The sequence below is a fragment of the Anomaloglossus baeobatrachus genome, chromosome 5 (genome assembly GCF_048569485.1).
Source record: "Anomaloglossus baeobatrachus isolate aAnoBae1 chromosome 5, aAnoBae1.hap1, whole genome shotgun sequence".
NCBI lineage: Eukaryota > Metazoa > Chordata > Amphibia > Anura > Aromobatidae > Anomaloglossus > Anomaloglossus baeobatrachus.
In genome coordinates, this window is record NC_134357.1 from 229,427,928 (window position 1) to 229,450,416 (window position 22,489).

The 22,489-nt window shown below is 47.2% G+C and overlaps 1 protein-coding gene across 1 annotated transcript in view; it reads right to left on the reverse strand.

Moving 5' to 3' along the window:
* The window catches only part of ZFP91 (ZFP91 zinc finger protein, atypical E3 ubiquitin ligase), a 93,583-nt gene that overhangs the window by 12,407 nt on the left and 58,687 nt on the right, over positions 1-22,489 (reverse strand). The window contains exons 7-8 of the mRNA XM_075349150.1: positions 20,977-21,093; positions 14,659-14,709 (exon numbers count right to left, since the gene is read on the reverse strand). Coding sequence (XP_075205265.1) covers positions 14,659-14,709; positions 20,977-21,093 — 168 coding nt within the window. The remainder of the gene's footprint in view (positions 1-14,658; positions 14,710-20,976; positions 21,094-22,489) is intronic.

A 22,489-nucleotide genomic window follows, 5' to 3' on the forward strand; every position in this document is an offset into this window, starting at 1 on the left:
CGGTAGTTCCCAGCACATGAAGTCACACAGCTAAGCTGCTGTGACTCAAACCCCAGCGTTACTGTCCCCGGCGCACTAACACACCCAGCAAGTCTGGTGTGTGCGTGCCCGCCTGAACGGGGACACAGAGTACCTGAAAGTTGCAGGGCCTTGTCCCTGAATGGTACACAGCTCCGTATCCATCAGGTTCACTGGGTCTGTGGATGGAGCCCGGCCTCAGGGCTTGGGGGCCGGTAAAATCCCACTTCCACAGAGCCCCTCAGGGGGATGGGGAAGGAAAACAGCATGTGGGCTCCAGCCTCCGTACCCGCAATGGGTACCTCAACCTTACAAACCACAAGTGGGGTAAGAAGGGAGCATGCTGGGGGCCGTATATGGGCCCTCTTTTCTTCCATCCGACATAGTCAGCAGCTACTGCTGACTAAACAGTGGAGCTATGCGTGGATGTCTGACCTCCTTCGCACAAAGCAGAAAACTGGTGAGCCAGTGATCCCACTGGGGGTGTATAGCCAGAAGGGGAGGGGCCTTACACTTTTTAGTGTAATGCTTTGTGTGGCCTCCGGAGGCAGTGCTATACACCCAATCGTCTGGGTCTCCCAATGGAGCGCCGAAGAAAAAAGCAATAAAAAACAAATGTCCTGCGTACCACAAATTGGAATCAATAAGAGCGTCATTTCATCATGCAAAACACAAACCCACAGTTTGCTCAATCAACAGAAAAATAAAAATGTTACCAGTCTCGGAAAATGGTAACACAAAGTAAAAAGAAAAAAAAAATGTTTAACAAAATGCATGTTTTTCACCCCATGTGGATTTTTTCCCGTTTTTTTTCCGTACAATGGATGGTAAAATTAGTGGTGTTATTCTAAAAAAAACTACAACTTGTCCCACATTTAAGTTAATAGAAAAAATAAAGAAATTATGAATCTTGGAAGAAGGGGGGGGGAAACAAAAAAACAACACAAAAATGTAAAATGCTTTGGTCCTTAACAGACTAAAAGCCATTTTACACACAGCGACATCGCTAGCGATGTCGCTGGTGAAAGCACCCGCCCCCATCGGTTGTGCGTCACGGGCAAATCGCTGCCCGTGGCGCACAACATTGCTAGTACCCGTCACACTATACTTACTTGCCTAGCGATGTCGCTGTGGCCGGCGAACCGCCTCCTTTCTAAGGGGGAGGTTCGTTCGGCATCACAAAGCGGCCACCCAATAGAGGCGGAGGAGCGGCCGGAATATCCCACCCACCTCCTTCCTTTCTCATTGCCGGCGACCACAGGTACGATGTTGTTCCTCGTTCCTGCGGTGTCACACAGCGATGTGTGCTGCCGCAGGAACGACGAACAACCTGCGTCCTGCCACAGCAACGATATTTGAGATTAGAACGACGTGTCAACAATCAACGATATGGTGAGTATTTTTGATCGTTAACGGTCGTTCGTATGTTTCACACGCAACGACGTCGCTAACGAGGCCGGATGTGCGTCACGAATTCCATGACCCCAACGATATCTCGTTACTGATGTCGTTGCACGTAAAGCGGCCTTAAGCAGGAGGAGGATCCTCATAAACAGCAAATCTGCTTGAGGTTGATCTTTTTTATTCATCCTCCTGACTGGAGAGGAGTGAGCCTGAGGTTCGAGGTTCGGAAACCGACTTCCAAAAAAAACAAAGTTCAGGTTTGAAGTTGGAGTGAGTTACGAGAGTAAACCACTCAAGCGAGCAGCGCTGTGCTCGGTATGAGTGGTCCTCATCCCTGTGCAGGCTGCGTGCAGTGTTTGAACGGCTCATACTGGGGGTAAAATCAGCGCAATGTGCACACACAAAACAAACAAAATTTGAAAAACGCCGCCCACCCTCCCCCAGAAGTATTCTGCTTATAGCTGGCTGCATGTGGGCAGAGGCACAAACTGCCCAATATATGACATCCATTGAGGTTTGGATCAAGTTAGGGTCACAAACCAAACCTTATCTAAGGCTCAAATGTGCCCTGTGAACCAAACCTCCAAAAGGTTCACTCATTTCTACTCCTGATTACTGGCTGTTCCTATACGCGGAAGCAGAAACTTTTACAAAAGGGTAAAAAGAGCCTGCAAGGGCTGCAGAAAGCACATCAAAATATAACAGGTCACTGATTGTGACCAGTGATTGGCTCTGCTGTCATTTCATGCTTGTCAAGAAGGACTATGCTGTAGAGGCCAGCAGGGGAACTGGAAAGCATTGGAATGGGAGCCGTGGAGATCAGCAAGATATCAATTTTAATTTTTTACATTATTTGACCATTTTTTTTTATTCCAAAAGTGGACAAGTCATTTATTCTAGAATACCTATTTTTCACTCTTGTAACTGAAGAACACAAAGAGCGTGAAGTCTAAAAACGATCACCGGGAAGTAAGGAAAAAAAAATAAAGAAAAAGAAATTCTCCTCTCCAGGATTGAAAAATAATGGTTGTAGTTTTGGCGAAAAGCTAGACGGTCTATCAGTTGTAGTCATCCATTTGTTCACAAGAGCTTCAGGAAAGGATACAGTCAGTATTTGGAATTCCATCAAAACTTGTCCAGAGGCTTGTACTGTTTACAGTAGACTTTGTCAAAGTCTGAATGATTTAAAAAGGCTTTTAGCCCTACAAAAAGGGACCAGGGTCCTTAATCTGTTTCCCACATTACCAGAACAACTCTATGATAAAAGCCATTTTGGAACCCAGATCTTACAGTCTGAGCGCTCCCCATTATATAAATTGTTTCCTTGTTAGGAAAACGTATAAGAGCAATAGCGAGCTCCCAGATTAGAAGAGAATTAAGATGGCAGCAAAGAGTGGAGGTGATAATCATTAAAATAGGGTTTTATTCTGAGGGCTGCAATTGGTAGGTTGTCAAATTACGGTTCCTTGCTAACCTTGAGGCTCAAAATAGCTTGACTAGATGGACAAAAATTGCATATCATGTACTTGGACACCTTAAAGTTCCCTGCGGCCAAAGACAGCACAAATGGAATACTAATAAAAAAGGAACAGAGCTTAAGGGTACAGAGATATCCTTTAGGCTGTGTGCCCATGATGAGCTTTTAGTGATTTCTACTGATTTTCTTGTATGTAAATTAGGATACTTACAGACAGGGCTGTGGAGTCGGAGTCGGAGTTCATTTTTGTGGAGTCGAAGTCGGTATAAAATGCACTGACTCAGACTCCTAAAATCTATAATAAATTGGGGACAGTAGTGCAATGCAGAATGTGCTGAATATTTTTTCATAGGAATTTGGGAAAGTTATGAAATGTCCTATAAATGTCTGTTCTATTCCTGATCTAAGGCTACATTCACACATTGCGTTTTTGCTGCGTTTTTTGAGGATACGTTTTTCACCTACAAAAGCAGATCAGCTTTTTAATAAACCACATCCTCTGAAAGGTTTTTGAGCTCATAAATAATACTTTCAATAGCAAAAGCAGATTAGAAAAACACCACACAAACTGACATGCTCATTCTTTGTGAGGATTCCTTTTGAGCCCAAAAATGGATCCTCACAAACCAATGCTTCAAACATGATAAGTACAATTTAACTGATGAATGAGAGTAATGAACAACAGCTAGAAGAACATTTAGGATTCAGTATGTTTGAGATGGAGCCACAGCGCTGCTCATGTAACTGAGGAACAAACAGATATTACAACAGAAGAACAGCAAAATGATACTTTAGGATTAGATGATCTTGTTGAAGCTGCTTCAAAACACTTTCATATTCATCACATGCGCTGTGTTGTGCACACGCTGCAGCTGGCAAGAAGAGTCTGCATGAGGCACATGCTGGAAATCTGATTGGAAAAGTGAGGAAGTTGGTTATTGCAGACAGAACCCCTAAAATTGATTCCATCTTGAAGAGACGTGCTGGGAAAGGGGCAATTGTCGATCAAGCCACTTGGTGAGGCAGCACTTATTTAATGACTGAGCGATTGCTTGAACTAAAATAGTTTCTTATAGATAAGGTGAACCCTCAAGTAACATTAAATGAAGGTTAATGGACACAAGTGGCTGAATTGAAGGAATTGCTTAATCACCCATTTCCTGTGACTAAAAAATTACAAGCTGAGGATTTAACTCCTGGCATTATCATAAGGGAGTGGAAGAACTTGCTATTTTGCCTGTCCCAAAGAGGAGGTTTAATCGCAGATAGCATTTCTGCTTCAATGAAATAGAGACACAGCTATTGGAAAATAAAATTCTTATGGCAGCTGTTTATGTGGACCCAAGTCATCGTATACTGCTTGATGATCAACAGCTTACTAAAGGAAAAGAAGCTCTGAGTGAGGTAGCAGTTAGGATGAGCGGCTACAAGACTGCCAGGCGCAAGAGGACTTGGGTCCTGACAGTGCTACTGCTGCCATATTTTCATCCTCATCAGATGAGGAGTTTAGCTTTGACAAGTATTTGGATGACATGAAGAAGGCAAAGCGTTGCCGCAAGGAAAAAGATTTCACTCAGTCTCCTATAGCAGCAGATTGACCAGATTTTAGCAAAATTTTTCACTTGCTCTCAAAGAAATAGACAAATTCAACCGTTCATCAAAACTGACTGTGCATGAGGCAATTCCTTTATACCTGGAAATTGTTAGAGATGTTGCCCATGTGGTTATGGCTTTGCCTCCAACCCAAGTTACTGTAGAGAGGTTGTTCTCTAGCCTTAAAATTATTAGGTCAGATTTGAGGTCATCTATGAAGGAGGATCTGATGGAGGCAATTCTATTTCTTACAACAAATTCCTAGACTGCATAAATGTTATTTAGTATGTCTTTGTTGAAAACTGTTTTTTGCCACTTACATAGTTTATTACATAGTATTGTATATACACATATATATATATATACACTAGAAGGTGGCCCGATTCTAACGCATCGGGTATTCTAGAATTTACGTATCGTGTAGGTGGTAATGTATGATTTTTGTTATATATATAGATGTTGTTTTGTGTAGTTGCCAAGTGTTTGTGTAGAGCGCTGTAAATGTTCTGGGTGTTGTCTGGGTGTGGGTGGGTGTGAGAGTGGTGTTGTTTGTGTGTTGTGTTGTGTGTTGCATTGTTTGTGGAGCGCTGTGGGTCTGTAGCGTTGTGTGTGTGTGGTGCTGTGTGTGTAGGCATGTGTGTCTGGGTGGGTGTGTGTGTGGGGTGCGTGTGTGTTTTGGGGGGAGGTATGTTTTGTGCAATGTCTGTGTTGCACGGTATGTGCATATATTTGTGTGTGCCGCGGTGTTTGTGTGTTGTGTGTGAGGCGTTGTCTGTGCGTGTGTTCTGCGGTACGTGTGTGGCGGTGTATGTGTGTTTTGGGGGAGGTGTGCACCCCCGATCGTGGTCCAACCCCCATGCTGCACCCCCCATCGTGCTCCTTCCCCCATGCTGCGCATCCCCCATCGTGCTCCATCCCCCATGCTGCGCACCCCCCATCGTGCTCCATCCCCCATGATGCGCACCCCCCATCGTGCTCCATCCCCCATGATGCGCACCCCCCATCGTGCTCCATCCCCCATGCTGTGAACCCCCCATCGTGTTTCATCCCCCCATTCTGGGCACCCCCCCATCGTGGTCCACCCCCCATCGTGCTCCATCCCCCATGCTGCACTCCCCATCGTGCTCCATCCCCCATGCTGCGCACCCCCCATCGTGCTCCATCCCCCCATTCTGGGCACCCCCCATCGTGCTCCATCCCCCATGCTGCACCCCCCATCGTGCTCCATTCCCCATGCTGCGCACCCCCCATCGTGTTTCATCCCCCCATTCTGGGCACCCCCCATCGTGGTCCACCCCCCATGCTGCACCCCCCATCGTGCTCAATCCCCCATGCTGCACTCCCCATTGTGCTCCATCCCCCATGCTGCACCCCCCATCGTGCTCCATTCCCCATGCTGCGCACCCCCCATCGTGTTTCATCCCCCCATTCTGGGCACCCCCCCATCGTGGTCCACCCCCCATGCTGCACCCCCCATCGTGCTCCATCCCCCATGCTGCACCCCCCATCGTGCTCCATCCCCCATGCTGCACCACTCATCGTGCTCCATCCCCCATGCTGCACTCCCCATCGTGCTCCATGCCCCATGCTGCACTCCCCATCGTGCTCCATCCCCCATGCTGCGCACCCCCCAGTCTGGGCACTCCCCATCATGGTCCACCCCCCATGCTGCACCCATCGTGCTCCATCCCCCATGCTGCACCCCCATCGTGCTCCATCCCCCATGCTGCACCCCCCATCGTGCTCCATCCCCCATGCTGCGCACCCCCCATGCTGCGCACCCCCCATCGTGTTTCATCCCCCCATTCTGGGCACCCCCCATCGTGCTCCATCCCCCATGCTGCGCACCCCCCATCGTGTTTCACCCCCCCATTCTGGACACCCCCCATCGTGGTCCACCCCCCATGCTGCACCCCCCATCGTGCTCCATCCCCCATGCTGCGAAATCCTCAGAGAGGAGTATAATAGGAGGATTATAATAGGAGTATAATGGGAGCAGTAGTCCTGGGGAAAGAGGAGTATAATGGGAGGAGTTGTCCTGGGGGGGAGGTGTATAGGTGCCCAACGTGTGCGGGGGGCGTGGCCGAGCGGGCATAGTGTGAGGGGGGCGTGACCTAGCGGGCATCACATGTGGGGGCGTAGCCTAGCGGGCATCGCGTACGGGGGCGTGGCCTAGCGGGCATCGCGTACGGGGGCGTGGCCTAGTGGGCATTGCGTGCGGGGGCGTGGCCTAGCGGGCATCGCATGCGGGGGCGTGGCCTAGCGGGCATCATTTGCGGGGGCGGGCCTGGCCAAACGGTTAATCCATGCGGGGGGCGGGGCCAGGCCGAGCGGCCAATCGATGTGGAGGGGCGGGGCCAGGCAGAGCCCAGCAGCCAATCCGACGGTTGTCACTGTAAGGACACGGTCACGGTGACACAATGTCACGGTGACACAATGTCACGGTGACACAATGTCACGGTGACACAATGTCACGGTGACACAATGTCACGGTGACACAATGTCACGGTGACACAATGTCACGGTGACACAATTTTGGAGCAAGACAGACAGACGCAATAAGGCAAATATATATATATATATATATATATATATATATATATATATATATATATATATATATATATATATATATATATATATATATATATACACATACATACATACATACATATATATATATACATATACACACACACGCACATATATACACATATACATATATATATACACACACATATACACACACACACACACATCCAGCAGAGCCTCCAGCCCCTATATATATATATGTAATCTACAGTCATATGAAAAAGTTTGGGCACCCCTATTAATGTTAACCTTTTTTCTTTGTAACAATTTGGGTTTTTGCAACAGCTATTTCAGTTTCCTATATCTAATAACTGATGGACTCAGTAATATTTCTGGATTGAAATGAGGTTTATTGTACTAACACAAAATGTGCAATCCGCATTTAAACAAAATTTGACCGATGCAAAAGTATGGGCACCTCAACATAAAAGTGACATTAATATTTTGTAGATCCTCCTTTTGCAAAAATCACAGCCTCTATTCGCTTATTGTAGCTTTTCATGAGTTCCTGGATCCTGGATGAAGGCATCTCAGTGATAGAGCAATATTTGCAGTTTCACATCACTGAGCTGTTGATGCATATGGCAGAGGGCTGTCTGCTGCAGGCATCGAACACAGCTCAGATCCGCTTGTATCAGCTCTGTTGAAGCCTGGTTATTACAAGTTGGGTTTTGGAGGAGCACAGGAGTTTTGCCCTTCTAAAAACCAGCTAACAGAACAATAATGTAAGACGACACAGGCAGCTATATGAACATGTCAGAAGATAAATTTGGGCTGGCAGAATGGTGTACAAGACTATGCAGTTCACAGAAAAGAAGGGAATTTTGTTACTTACCGTAAATTCCTTTTCTTCTAGCTCCAATTGGGAGACCCAGACGATTGGGTGTATAGCTACTGCCTCCGGAGGCCACACAAAGCATTACACTAAAAAGTGTAAGGCCCCTCCCCTTCTGGCTATACACCCCCCGTGGGATCACGGGCTGCTCAGTTTTAGTGCTAAAGCAAGAAGGAGGAAAGCCAATAACTGGTTTAAACAAATTCAATCCGAAGTAACATCGGAGAACTGAAACCGTTCAACATGAACAACATGTGTACCCGAAAAAAACAAAAATCCCGAAGGAAACAGGGCGGGTGCTGGGTCTCCCAATTGGAGCTAGAAGAAAAGGAATTTACGGTAAGTAACAAAATTCCCTTCTTCTTCGGCGCTCCATTGGGAGACCCAGACGATTGGGACGTCCAAAAGCAGTCCCTGGGTGGGTAAAATAATACCTCAAGTTAGAGCTGCAAAACAGCCCTCCCCTACGAGGAGGCAACTGCCGCCTGCAGGACTCTTCTACCTAGGCTGGCGTCCGCCGAAGCGTAGGTATGCACCTGATAATGTTTGGTGAAAGTGTGCAGGCTCGACCAGGTAGCCGCCTGGCACACCTGTTGAGCCGTAGCCTGGTGTCGTAATGCCCAGGACGCACCCACGGCTCTGGTAGAATGGGCCTTCAGCCCTGATGGAACCGGAAGCCCAGCAGAACGGTAGGCTTCAAGAATTGGTTCCTTGATCCATCGAGCCAGGGTGGATTTGGAAGCCTGCGATCCTTTGCGCTTACCAGCGACAAGGACAAAGAGTGCATCCGAGCGGCGCAGGGGCGCCGTGCGGGAGATGTAGATTCTGAGTGCTCTCACCAGATCTAACAAATGCAAATCCTTCTCATACCGATGAACTGGATGAGGACAAAAGGAAGGTAAGGAGATATCCTGATTGAGATGAAAAGCGGATACCACCTTAGGGAGAAATTCCTGAATCGGGCGCAGCACTACCTTGTCCTGGTGAAACACCAGGAAGGGAGCTTTGGATGACAGCGCTGCTAGCTCAGACACTCTCCGAAGAGACGTGACCGCCACTAGAAAGGCCACTTTCTGTGAGAGTCGAGAAAGTGACACCTCCTTCATAGGCTCGAAGGGCGGCTTCTGGAGAGCAACCAGTACCCTGTTCAGATCCCATGGATCTAACGGCCGTTTGTACGGAGGGACGATGTGACAAATAGCGCTGAGACCTGTCCTTTAAGGGAGCCGAGCGCTAAGCCTTTTTCCAAACCAGATTGCAGGAAGGAAAGAAAAGTAGGCAATGCAAATGGCCAGGGGGACACTCCTTGTGCAGAGCACCAGGATAAGAAAATCTTCCACGTTCTGTGATAGATCTTAGCAGACGTGGGCTTCCTAGCCTGTCTCATGGTGGCCACGACCCCTTGAGATAATCCTGAAGACGCTAGGATCCAGGACTCAATGGCCACACAGTCAGGTTCAGGGCCGCAGAATTCAGATGGAAAAACGGCCCTTGTGACAGTAAGTCTGGCCGGTCTGGTAGCGCCCACGGTTGGCCGACCGTGAGATGCCACAGATCCGGGTACCACGATCTCCTCGGCCAGTCTGGGGCGACGAGTAAGACGCGGCGGCAATCGGACCTGATCTTGCGTAGCACTCTGGGCAAGAGTGCCAGAGGGGGAAACACATAGGGAAGCTGGAACTGCGACCAATCTTGTACCAAGGCGTCTGCCGCCAGAGCTCTTTGATCGCGAGACCTCGCCATGAAGGTCGGGACCTTGTTGTTGTGCCGAGACGCCATTAGGTCGACGTCCGGCACTCCCCAGCGGCGGCAGATTTCCTGAAACACGTCCGGGTGAAGGGACCATTCCCCTGCGTCCATGCCCTGGCGACTGAGGAAGTCTGCTTCCCAGTTTTCTACGCCGGGGATGTGAACTGCGGATATGGTGGAGGCCGTGGCTTCCACCCACATCAGAATCCGCCGGACTTCCTGGAAGGCTTGCCGACTGCGTGTCCCACCTTGGTGGTTGATGTATGCCACCGCTGTGGAGTTGTCCGACTGAATTCGGATCTGCTTCCCTTCCAGCCAGTGCTGGAAGGCTTGTAGGGCAAGATACACTGCCCTGATTTCCAGAACATTGATCTGAAGGGTGGACTCCTGCTGAGTCCACGTACCTTGAGCTCTGTGGTGGAGAAAAACTGCTCCCCACCCTGACAGGCTCGCGTCTGTCGTGACCACCGCCCAGGATGGGGGTAGGAAGGACCTTCCTTGTGATAATGAGGTGGGAAGAAGCCACCACTGAAGAGAGTCCTTGGCCGTCTGGGAAAGGGAGACTTTCCTGTCCAAGGACGTCGACTTCCTGTCCCATTGGCGGAGAATGTCCCATTGAAGTGGGCGCAGATGAAACTGCGCAAACCGAACTGCCTCCATTGCTGCCACCATCTTCCCTAGGAAGTGCATGAGGCGTCTTAAGGGGTGCGACTGGCCTTGAAGGAGAGACTGCACCCCTGTCTGTAGTGACCGCTGCTTGTCCAGCGGAAGCTTCACTACCGCTGAGAGAGTATGAAACTCCATGCCAAGATATGTTAGTGATTGGGTCGGTGACAGGTTTGACTTTGAAAAGTTGATGATCCACCCGAAGGTCTGGAGAGTCTCCAGCGCCACGTTCAGGCTGTGTTGGCATGCTTCTTGAGAGGGTGCCTTGACAAGTAGATCGTCCAAGTAAGGGATCACCGAGTGTCCCTGAGAATGCAAGACTGCTACCACTGCTGCCATGACCTTGGTGAAAACCCGTGGGGCTGTCGCCAGACCAAATGGCAGGGCTACGAACTGAAGGTGTTCGTCTCCTATAACGAAGCGTAGAAAACGCTGGTGCTCTGGAGCAATCGGCACGTGGAGATAAGCATCCTTGATGTCTATTGATGCTAGGAAATCTCCTTGAGACATTGAGGCAATGACGGAGCGGAGAGATTCCATCCGGAACCGCCTGGTTTTCACGTGCTTGTTGAGCAGTTTTAGGTCCAGAACAGGACGGAAAGAGCCGTCCTTTTTTGGCACCACAAACAGATTGGAGTAAAAACCTTGACCTCGTTCCTGAAGAGGAACAGGGATCACCACTCCCTCTGCCCTTAGAGAGCACACCGCCTGCAGAAGAGCATCGGCTCGGTCGGGATGTGGGGAAGTTCTGAAGAACCGAGGCGGAGGACGAGAACTGAACTCTATCCGGTACCCGTGAGACAAAATGTCTGTTACCCACCGGTCTTTGACCTGTGGCAGCCAAATGCCGCAAAAGCGGGAGAGCCTGCCACCGACCGAGGATGCGGAGAGAGGAGGCCGAAAGTCATGAGGCAGCCGGCTTGGAAGCGGTTCCTCCGGCTGCTTTCTTTGGGCGTGAGTGAGTCCGCCAGGAATCTGAGCTCCTCTGCTCCTTCTGAGTCCTTTTGGACGAGGAGAATTGGGTCCTGCCCGAACCTCGAAAGGACCGAAACCTCGACTGTCCCTTCCACTGTTGAGGTTTGCTTGATCTGGGCTGGGGTAAGGAAGAGTCCTTACCCTTGGACTGTTTAATGATTTCCGCCAATTGCTCACCAAACAGCCTGTCTTGAGATAATGGCAAACTGGTTAAGCATTTTTTGGAAGCAGAATCTGCTTTCCATTCCTTTAACCATAAGGCTCTGCGTAAAACCACCGAGTTGGCGGACGCCATTGACGTACGGCTGGTAGAGTCCAAGACCGCATTGATAGCGTAAGTCGCAAACGCAGACATTTGCGAGGTCAAGGACGCCACTTGCGGCACTGATGGACGTATGAAAGAGTCCACCTGTGCCAAACCAGCTGAAATAGCTTGGAGCGCCCACACGGCTGCGAATGCTGGAGCAAACGACGCGCCGATAGCTTCATAGACAGATTTCAACCAAAGGTCCATCTGTCTGTCATTGGCATCTTTAAGTGAAGCCCCATCCTCCACTGCAACTATGGATCTAGCTGCAAGCCTGGATATTGGAGGGTCCACCTTTGGACACTGGGTCCAGCGTTTGACCACGTCAGGGGGAAAGGGATAACGTGTATCCTTAAGACGTTTGGAGAAACGCTTATCTGGATAAGCATGGTGTTTCTGGACTGCTTCTCTGAAGTCAGCGTGGTCCAGAAAAGAGCTCAATTTACGTTTGGGATACCTAAAATGGAATTTCTCCTGCTGTGCTGCTGCCTCCTCCGCTGGAGGAGAAATATCCAGCAGTCTATTGATGGCCGCTATAAGATCATTCACCATGGCGTCACCATCAGGGGTATCCAGGTTGAGAGCAGTCTCAGGATTAGACTCCTGATCACCTAGTTCTGTCTCATCATACAGAGAATCCTCTCGCTGAGACCCTGACCAGCGTGATGACGCCGAGGGTCTCTCCCAGCGAGCTCGCTTAGGCTGCCTGGGACTGTCGTCCGAGTCAGAGCCTTCAGCCTGTGATGCCTGGGACCCCCTTGGAGCACGGATTAGTTCCAACTGAGGGGGACCGGGGAACATTGAATCAGCAGTGCCCATGGTCTGAGTGACCGGCCTGGACTGCAAAGTTTCTAGAATTTTTGTCATAGTCACAGACATCTTATCAGCAAAAACTGCAAACTCTGTCCCCGTCACCGGGGCAGGGTTCACAGGCGTCTCTGCCTGGGCCACTACTAGCATAGACTCCGGCTGACGAAGTGGCACAGGGACCGAACATTGCACACAATGGGGGTCAGTGGAACCTGCCGGTAGAGTAGCCTCACATGCGGTACAAGCAGCATAGAAAGCCTGTGCCTTGGCACCCTTGCTTTTTGCGGATGACATGCTGTTGTCTCCTCAGAGCAATATAGGGGTATAAGCCAAGAAGCGACCGTACAGTGCAATATATAGGTACAGACAAAAGTACACAAAACAAACACTGTGGCACTAGTGGGGTCAGCACCTAGGTGCTGCTTACCGCCCGCTTAACAGCGGGTGTGTGGTCGCCAGAATCCCCTGTCTGGGTCTCCCAGGGCTATGTCCGTTCTCCAGCTCAGACTGCGTGCAGGAATGGCTGCCGGCGTCCTGTGAAGAGGGGCGGGCCGTGGGCGTGCTGCAGACAAAGAGCGGGAAACTGGCGTCCCACTGTGCCCAGTGAGAGGGCTGGAGTATGTAAATAAGACTCCAGCCCTCGGCGCTGACTATTGTACAGCGTCTCTCCCCTTCCCTGACTGACAGGGCTGGGGGCGGGAACGAAACGTAACTAGGCCGCAGAAGCCGGGGACTAGATTTATAAGCGCTGCCGTCGTAAAAGCACGGTCGGCGCGAAGTGCCCGGCGCACCACAAGTCGCAGCCGCGCCGCAGTCTCCGTGGCGGCCGGCGCGGTAGTTCCCCACACATAAACTCACTCAGCTAAGCTGCAGTGAGTATAACCCAAGCGCGCAGCGCTACTGTCCCCGGCGCACTAGAACACCCAGCAACGCTGGAGTGTGTCTGTGCCTGTCTGTACGGGGACACAGAGTACCTGAATGTTGCAGGGCCTTGTCCCTGACGGTACCCAGCTCCGTATCCAGCAGGATCTCCGGGTCTGTGGATGGAGCCCGGCCTCAGAGTCTGGAGGCCGGTAAGATCCCACTTCACCAGAGCCCTCAGGGGGATGCGGAAGGAAAAACAGCATGTGGGCTCCAGCCTCCGTACCCGCAATGGGTACCTCAACCTTAACAAACACCGCCAACAAGAGTGGGGTGAGAAGGGAGCATGCTGGGGGCCCTTTGCATGGGCCCTCTTTTCTTCCATCCGATATAGTCAGCAGCTACTGCTGACTAAACAGTGGAGCTATGCGTGGATGTCTGACCTCCTTCGCACAAAGCTTGAAAACTGAGCAGCCCGTGATCCCACGGGGGGTGTATAGCCAGAAGGGGAGGGGCCTTACACTTTTTAGTGTAATGCTTTGTGTGGCCTCCGGAGGCAGTAGCTATACACCCAATCGTCTGGGTCTCGCAAAGGAGCGCCGAAGAAATGGAGTGAACTGTACTAAGATTAAAAATTTAAACATCAACTACGAGCGGTGGGGTTAATTACCACAGGAGAGGGAGCGAAAGTGTGCAGCACTGAAGCAAAGCCGGGTGCTGCTGAGAAATGTAGTCTTAACAAATAATAATAGCACCACCCATTCAGCAATGTAAAGCTGGTTGCACAGTGGGGCAGATAGAGATAAAAAAAAAAAAAAAAGGACAAATATTATTTTTGGCTTATTATGAATATTAACAATTCTTCCCTACATTGTGTGGATGGAACAATAAAAGATTACCTGTGACTCTTACATTATTGGTATGTTGCAGTCATTACAGTTATCCACACTCAGCTAAGAGCAGTCATCTGGTGGTTTGCTGGGAAAACTCCACCACTATTATCTGTAATAGGGTTATTTTAGCTTACTTGTATGTTGCAGTCCGTACATTTATCCACACTCAGCTCAGCCTCTATTTCCACCTTAGGTCACCACATTGATAAACCATTTAGTCAGCCTGCAGAACATAAGACCTTCCAAACCTTTCTGAATACCCCACAATATTCTAGGATGCAATGGCCCCGTTCTAAAAGTCGGGTTCCTTACAATACCAATTAAAGAATTAAAAGGCAATTCAAGATAATATGAAAATATAAGTACTGGTTTCTGTAATGTATATATGTACTTTCTAACAGTGTTAATGCTAGCAAAATAGGACATTTCTGTAAAATAGTCTGGAGCCCACACCTCTTTAATGCAAGCAGCTACTCACCGCCTCTTTGGTAGTCTTGGACTTTTATCATCTTTGCGCCGACGTCCTCTCCTTCAGAAAAAAATAAGAAAAAGAAATACAATTGTAGTGGCTGATCATAAAATACACTTCAGATGAAAAGACAGTAACATACCAGGGTTAAATGAAATACTGCATTGTTGCATGCATTCTCAAAGTGAAGTCAATGGGAGCTGTACCCCACTAGAAAGTGTAAGCACTTGTGCTGCTTTGCAAACTACGTGCCAAGAGTGTGCAAAGTAGTAATCAAAGCAAAAGGTGGCTACTTTGAAGAACCTAGAATATAAGACATATTTTCAGTTGTTTCACACTTCTTTGTTAAGTATTTTATTCCACATGTTTTAATTCATAGTTTTGATGCCTTCAATGTGAATCTACAATTTCCAGAGTCATGAAAATAAAGAAAACTCTTTGAATGAGGAGGTGTGTCCAAACTTTTGGTCTGTACTGTACACCCGGCCACACTGAATCTGCAAATGCCTGATGGGTATGGGTGCCAGGTGATGACCTATCCCATCAACAAATTCCTATTTATATACAGTCATATGTAAAAGTTTGGGCACCCCTATTAATGTTAACCTTTTTTCTTTATAACAATTTGGGTTTTTGCAACAGCTATTTCAGTTTCATATATCTAATAACTGATGGACTGACTAATATTTCTGGATTGAAATGAGGTTTATTGTACTAACTGAAAATGTACAATCCGCATTTAAGCAAAATTTGACCGATGCAAAAGTATGGGCACCTCAACATAAAAGTGACATTAATATTTTGTAGATCCTCCTTTTGCAAAAATAACAGCCTCTAGTTACTTTCTGTAGCTTTTAATGAGTTCCTGGATCCTGGATGAAGGTAAATTTGACCATTCCTGTTTACAAAACAATTCCAGTTCAGTTAAGTTTGATGGTCGCCGAGCATGGACAGCACGCTTCAAATCATCCCACAGATTTTCAATGATATTCAGGTCTGGGGACTGGGATGGCCATTCCAGAACATTGTAATTGTTCCTCTGCATGAATGCCGGAGTAGATTTGGAGCGGTGTTTTGGATCATTGTCTTGCTGAAATAGCCATCCCCTGCGTAACTTCAACTTCGCCACTGATTCTTGCACATTATTGTTAAGAATCTGCTGATACTGAGTTGAATCCATGCGACCCTCAACTTTAACAAGATTCCCGATGCCGGCATTGGCCACACAGCCCCAAAGCATGATGGAACCCTCTCCAAATTTTACTGTGGGTAGCAAGTGCTTTTCTTGGAATGCCGTGTTTTTTTGCCTCCATGCATAACGCCTTTTTGTATGACCAAACAACTCAATCTTTGTTTCATCAGTCCACAGGACCTTCTTCCAAAATGTAACTGGCTTGTCCAAATGTGCTTTTGCATACCTCAGTCGACTGTTTGTGGCATGCTTGCAGAAACGGCTTCTTTCGCATCACTCGCCCATACAGCTTCTCCTTGTGCAACGTGCGCTGTATTGTTGACCGATGCACAGTGACACCATCTGCAGCAAGATGATGCTGCAGGTCTTTGGAAGTGGTCTGTGGATTGTCCTTGACTGTTCTCACCATTCTTCTTCTCTGCCTTTCTGATATTTTTCTTGGCCTGCCACTTCTGGGCTTAACCAGAACTGTACGTGTGTTCTTGCATTTCCTTACTATGTTCCTAACAGTGGAAACTGACAGTTTAAATCTCTGAGACAACTTTTGTATCCTTACCCTGAATGCTGAATAATCTTTGTTTTCAGATCATTTGAGAGTCGTTTTGAGGAGCCCATGATGCCACTCTTCATAGGAGATTCAAATAGGAGAACAACTTGCAAGTGGCCACCTTAAATACCTTTTCTCATGATTGGATACACCTGCCTATGAAGTTCAAAGCTCAATGAGGTTACAAAACCAATTTAGTGCTTTAGTAAGTCAGTAAAAAGTAGTTAGGAGTGTTCAAATCAAGAAATTGATAAGGGTGCCCATACTTTTGCACCGGTCAAATTTTGTTTAAATGCGGATTGCACATTTTCTGTAAGTACAATAAACCTCATTTCAATCCAGAAATATTACTCAGTCCATCAGTTATTAGATATATGAAACTGAAATAGCTGTTGCAAAAACCCAAATTGTTATAAAGAAAAAAGGTTAACATTAATAGGGGTGCCCAAACTTTTTCATATGACTGTATTATTTAATGTATGCAGTTTGTACGAGACATCAGTGGATAGGGTTAAATTATACAACCATAGGACAAACTTAGCTTACTATAACAGGAAAAAAGCTGAAATAGTTTGTTCATGTAAAAAAATGTGAAAGGATGTATTTTACTGATAAAAGGCGGCCTCTGGCTGACTAATTAGGCTCATTAAGAACACGCTATAATAATATTCCAAGAAAGTATTCACATGTGGCTAGGCTGTATTTTTTACTGCACTTTTCTGAAATTGTAACAGAACCAGTGTTTGGAAAACTGCGGGCAAAGCCAGAGTATTTTTCATAATGAGAAATAGTATGAAGAATGTGTGTTGTGTTTTCAGGTGCTCTGAAGTAGGTTTCATACCTCAACAGATGCGGACAAGTACAAGGGCTATTCTCACTTAATTAAATTGCATTACTTAGTTGGACAGCATGGAAATAAGCAAACTTACAATTGGCTTTTCTTTTCTATCTGCTGTCATTCTCGTGTTGTGAAAGCTTTTACCTCACATAGTGTATAGCTAGAATCAATGGAACTTGGCCACCAGAACCTGGCTCAGAGTACACAGGAGTTACACAGGTGCGCGGGGTTAAAACTTTCCCTCAAAACATAGTCTATGACATTCCCTAAGTCACATGGGGCATCTGTGCAAAATTTCGTGATTGTAAATGTGACGGTGTGGATTCCTTTAGCGGACATACACACAGAGCTTTATATATTAGACTAGCTGTAGTACCGGGGCGTTGCCCGGGATAGTAACTGTCTCTCTGTCTCGTTCCCCGTCTGTGTCGTTCCCCGTCTGTCTCGTTCCCCGTCTGTCTCGTTCCCCGTCTGTCTCGTTCCCCGTCTGTTTGTCCTCTCTTTCCGTCTCCCTCACTCTGTCTCTGCCTGTCTGTCTCCCTATCCGTCTCCTCACCGACATCTTATTACCTCACACATAAGCTTCTTATACTAAGTTTATTTTGTTCCTATAGCAACCACTGACAGTCGCTATTAATAGCCTGTAGCTCCCACCTTCATTCAGTTTAATGGAGGCAGGACTTTGGAGAGTAACTGTAAAGCGCGAGGTTAAATTTTCCCGTCAAAACATAGTCTATGACGTTCACTGAGTCACATGGAGTGTCTGTGCAAAATTTCGTGATTGTAAATGCGACGGTGCAAATTCCTTTAGCGGACACACACACACACACACACACACACACACACACCCCCACACACACCTTTATATATTAGATTAGCTATTGTGCCCGGCACTGCCCGGGATAGCAACTGGCTCTGTCTCTCCCAGTCTCTGTCTTTATCTCTCTCCCTGTCTCCCTCCCTGTGTCTCTGTCCCTTTCCCTCCCTGTGTCTCTGTCCCTTTCCCTCCCTGTCCCTCTGTCCCTTTCCCTCCCTGTCCCTCCCTGTACCTCTGTCCCTTTCCCTCCCTGTCCCTAGGTCTGTCTGTCTGTGCCTAGGTCTGTCTGTCTGTGCCTTCGTGGCTGTGCCTGCGTGACTGTTCCTGCGTGACTGTCTATCTCTTTCCCTCCCTGTCTCTCTCTCTCCACTGATATCATATTACCTCACACATAAGCTTCTTACACTAAGATTGTCCTTTGTCTGTATGTGCCTAATGTCTGTCTGTGCCTATGTCTGTCTCTCTCTCTTTCCCTGTCTATTTCAAGGTCTCTCTCTCTCTCTCAATCCGTCTCCCCACCGATATCATATTACCTCACACATAAGCTTCTTACACTAAGAATGTCCTTTGTTCCTATAGTAACCAATCAGAGCTCTAATTAATCACCTGTAGCTCCCAGTTCCATGGACTTTAATGGAGGAAGGTTTTTTGGAGAGTAACTGTAAAGCGCGGGCTTAAATTTTCCCGTCAGAACATAGTCTTGACATTCCCTGAGTCACATGCGGCAACTGCAAAATTTTGCGATTGTAAATGCCTTTAACGGACACATGGACACACACACACACTCTCAGCTTTATATATTAGATATACACACACGCCATGTGGGCGTGCTAACATGCTAAGAGGGCGGCTAGTCGGGGAATATAATGCCCTTAGGTCTAGTCCCCGTGCTCATTAGCATAAGATAAAAAGATCTTTAGAAATACTTTTTCTAAAGATCTCTTTATCTATGCTAGTGTATACAGGGACAGTTAAGGTGGCTTTACACTCTGCAACATCGCAAACGACATCGCTGTAACGTCACCGGTTTTGTGACGTAATAGCGACCTCCCCAGCAACATTGCAGTGTGTGAAACACATCAGCGACCTGGCCCCTGCTGTGAAGTTGCTGATCGCTACAAATCGTTCAGGACCATTCTTTGGTCCTTTGTTTCCCGCTGTGCAGCATGATCGCTAGAAAGTTTCAGTGTGTAAAGGGGACTTTACAGCGACTTTGTTAGCGACTTCCCTTTCAAAAAGCTGCTTTACAACGTCCCCAATGACTAGCTAGGTCGTTCTGCAGGTCCGGATCGCTGTTGCGTCGTTGGCCAGGTTTGCCTGTTTGACAGCTCACCAGCGACTCACCAGAGACTTTGTAGCGATCCCGGCCAGGTTGGGATCGCTGGTGGGATCGCTGAAAGTCTCAATGTGTAAAGGGACCTTTAGGCAGAGATTAGCAATATGCACCCAGAACTGCTCGGTCTTTGATGACGGGGAATTCATTTTAAGGCGGTCCAGGTTTCCATGCGATACGTTAGGCTACATTCACACTTGCATTGTTTTGCATCAGTCGCAATACGTCGCCTTCAGGAATTACGATATCCTGCAAAATATTTTGCAGTATTCCGTTTTTAACCCTTGTATTAAGGACGGATTGCGACTGATGGCATTGCGTTGCATCCGCAGCACGGCGGATCAGTCGTGGAACGACTGACCGCCGGCCGGAATGAACGCAAAATGTAATGTATTTCAGGTCATTAAAAAAATGCACCGCGCAGGAATCCGTCAAGAGGTATAATAGCTGTCTATGGTGCTGGATTCTGATGTAATCCGTCACACGACAGAATCCAGTGCTGGATTCCGTAATGCTCTACTGAGCATGCCCAGCATGTTTGGCACACCCATTGGGCTGTCCTAAACACAAACGGATCACGACGGATCCGTCAAAAAATGGACGCACAGCGGATGTAACGGACGAGATGGATTAGTTTTTTCACAAGATTCCTGTGAACGGAATCCTGTGAAATAAAACATTTGTTGCGTCAGTTGACATCTAAAAAACGACCTGACTGATTTAAAACTGTGGAAGTGTGAATGTAGCCTTATTGAGGCAATATACAACGCAACCTACCAATGCTTTGGAATGAACTCCCTGATGACAAAGACAACACACTCTTGTCTTCCAATGTATTTTCAGTATGTAACTGGACATCAATATTAACTGCGGGAACCAGTTTCCACAGAAACATGTTGCGGAAAGAAGTGGGGAGCATTTATTGAAGATATGTGCGCTAAAGAGTTCTGAAGTAATCATGTCCTCTGAATTTATGAAAGAATACAATATCTACAATTAAAGGGAATCTGTCAGGAAACAAAAACATTTATATAGCAGTTATATTTACTGATAAATAGGATCTATCATCACTTTTCAGGTTGTCTGGTGAAAAAAAAAGTTATTTATTATGTACAGGATAGGTGATAACTTATTGATCGGTGGGGGTCTGACCTCTTAGGGTGCGTGCCCACGATTAGTGTTTGCAGCGTTTTGGATGCAGTGTGTTTTCGCTGAGTCCAAAATGCTGCAATGTACAGAAGTATAGTGGACGAGCATTCTAGAAAGCTAGTGCCCACTGTGCTTGTATTTCCCGCAGGAAAAACGGACCTGCGGTGTGGCTTTCCATGCTGCAGCATGTCAATTGTTTGCTGTGAAGACGCAAGCGTTCTCCGTAGGGGGAACACAGCGAGACACTGCAACTGCCTGACCCCGGATTGTGGGCACGAGCAGCTGTGGTCTCCTGCGTTCTCCTGTAAAGGAGACTCGCGGCCCCCTGCAGGTTGGGAGCTGCCACGTCCAGGACACAGCAGGTCCTGATCATGGGCACGAACCCTTAGACAAGCACTGATCAGTAGAACAAGGAATATTATATGGTACTACCATTTATACGGTCACTTACTTCCTAGGGGCTTCTGGCTCAGGGGCAGGGTTCTCTTCCTTCACTTCCATCTTTACCTCTACAGGAGCTGTCTCTTCTCTGGAGCGAGGACCTCGACGTCTGGAGCTAGTAGATGACCTAAGAAAGAATTTTGTCCGTTCACAGTTCAATTATTGGGGTAACACTAAACAAAAAAGCACATAAACAGAGAACTTGGCATTGATGCCTTTCTAAACTGTATTGTAGCAAAGTAACAGAGCAAGAAATGGTATGCTTGTTTGGAGTTGAGCCTCAAAGTCACCAAAGTCCAAAACAATGCCAAAAGTGAGGTGTTCCAGCTTTTTTCAGATTAAAGAAGCATAAAACAGTGATGTTTTGGCATTTAAGCCTCTTAAAGGGGTTATTTGCTCACCAAAAATAAAAGTAAATACACAGCCTTGATTATAGTAACTCACCTACAGAAGTCACACATTGGCTGCAAGGTCTGTCTAAAACAATATGACATCCCATCTGCCTTTTCCATGAGTTACCTACCTCCTATTCCTGCCCCTTCAGATGGCACCTTGGTGCAACTGGCTACTTCTTTTATATTTTTACTGCATCTAATTCATATGTCCTGAAAAATATATGGAGCAGTCTGATAAAAATTCTAAACTAAAGCAGTATCTCATGTGCCAGTCAGCTAAAACACACCAATTTCAGCTGGACCGACTGAACATTAAGGTGTATGGAGAAGACTCGATTTTTCTCCGATGTCAGGGAAAGAAGTGACAGGTTTGTTGGCTGTCAATATGCCTAATCCTTCAAGATTACAGAAAACAAGCTGCTTCCAGATGAGTCTCTCCAATGAAATGAGCGTGTAGGTGTATGTATAGGGCCGAAATAGCATTATTTAGCAGTTACCCACGACCAGATCATCTAATGATATGGGTGATGTCCGGACTCTTCAACGTCAAGGGAGATGTTGGGAGAAAGAAGGATAAGGAAAGCTGGCTGTCAACATGCCTGACTATTTTTTTTTTTACACAGAACACAAACTGTTTTGAGATGTCTGGCAGCAATATATTCCCTTTTATTTATTGAACAGAGTGTGCATGTGTATGGGAGGGGTCGAATCAGACTGCTACCTATGGTGTAGGACTAACTTCACACTTTGCAGTGCTCCGATCTTCATGCACAGTCCCTCTGTGCTGCAGACCTCTACTACGTCTTAAGTTACTAACAGGAACTTATTTTACGTGAAACCACAGCAGTGGTGCAAACCGCAGCAGTGGTGGAAAGCGCAGCCGGGGCACTTTATTTGCAGAACTTCTTCCAGTTAGTGCACTTCTGTGGTAACATATCACAGGACTTTATCAGGCAGCATGTTCCCTCTACAGACACAAAGGCCCATATTTATCAAAAATGACATCATGGCGCCCAAATTTTTAGTGTCCTCACTTTAACGCTATTAGCAAATTGCCAAGAAGCAAATAGATGCCTTCCTCCTACATATTAAAATAAATCTTGTTTTTTTAGAATAATCCTTTATCTT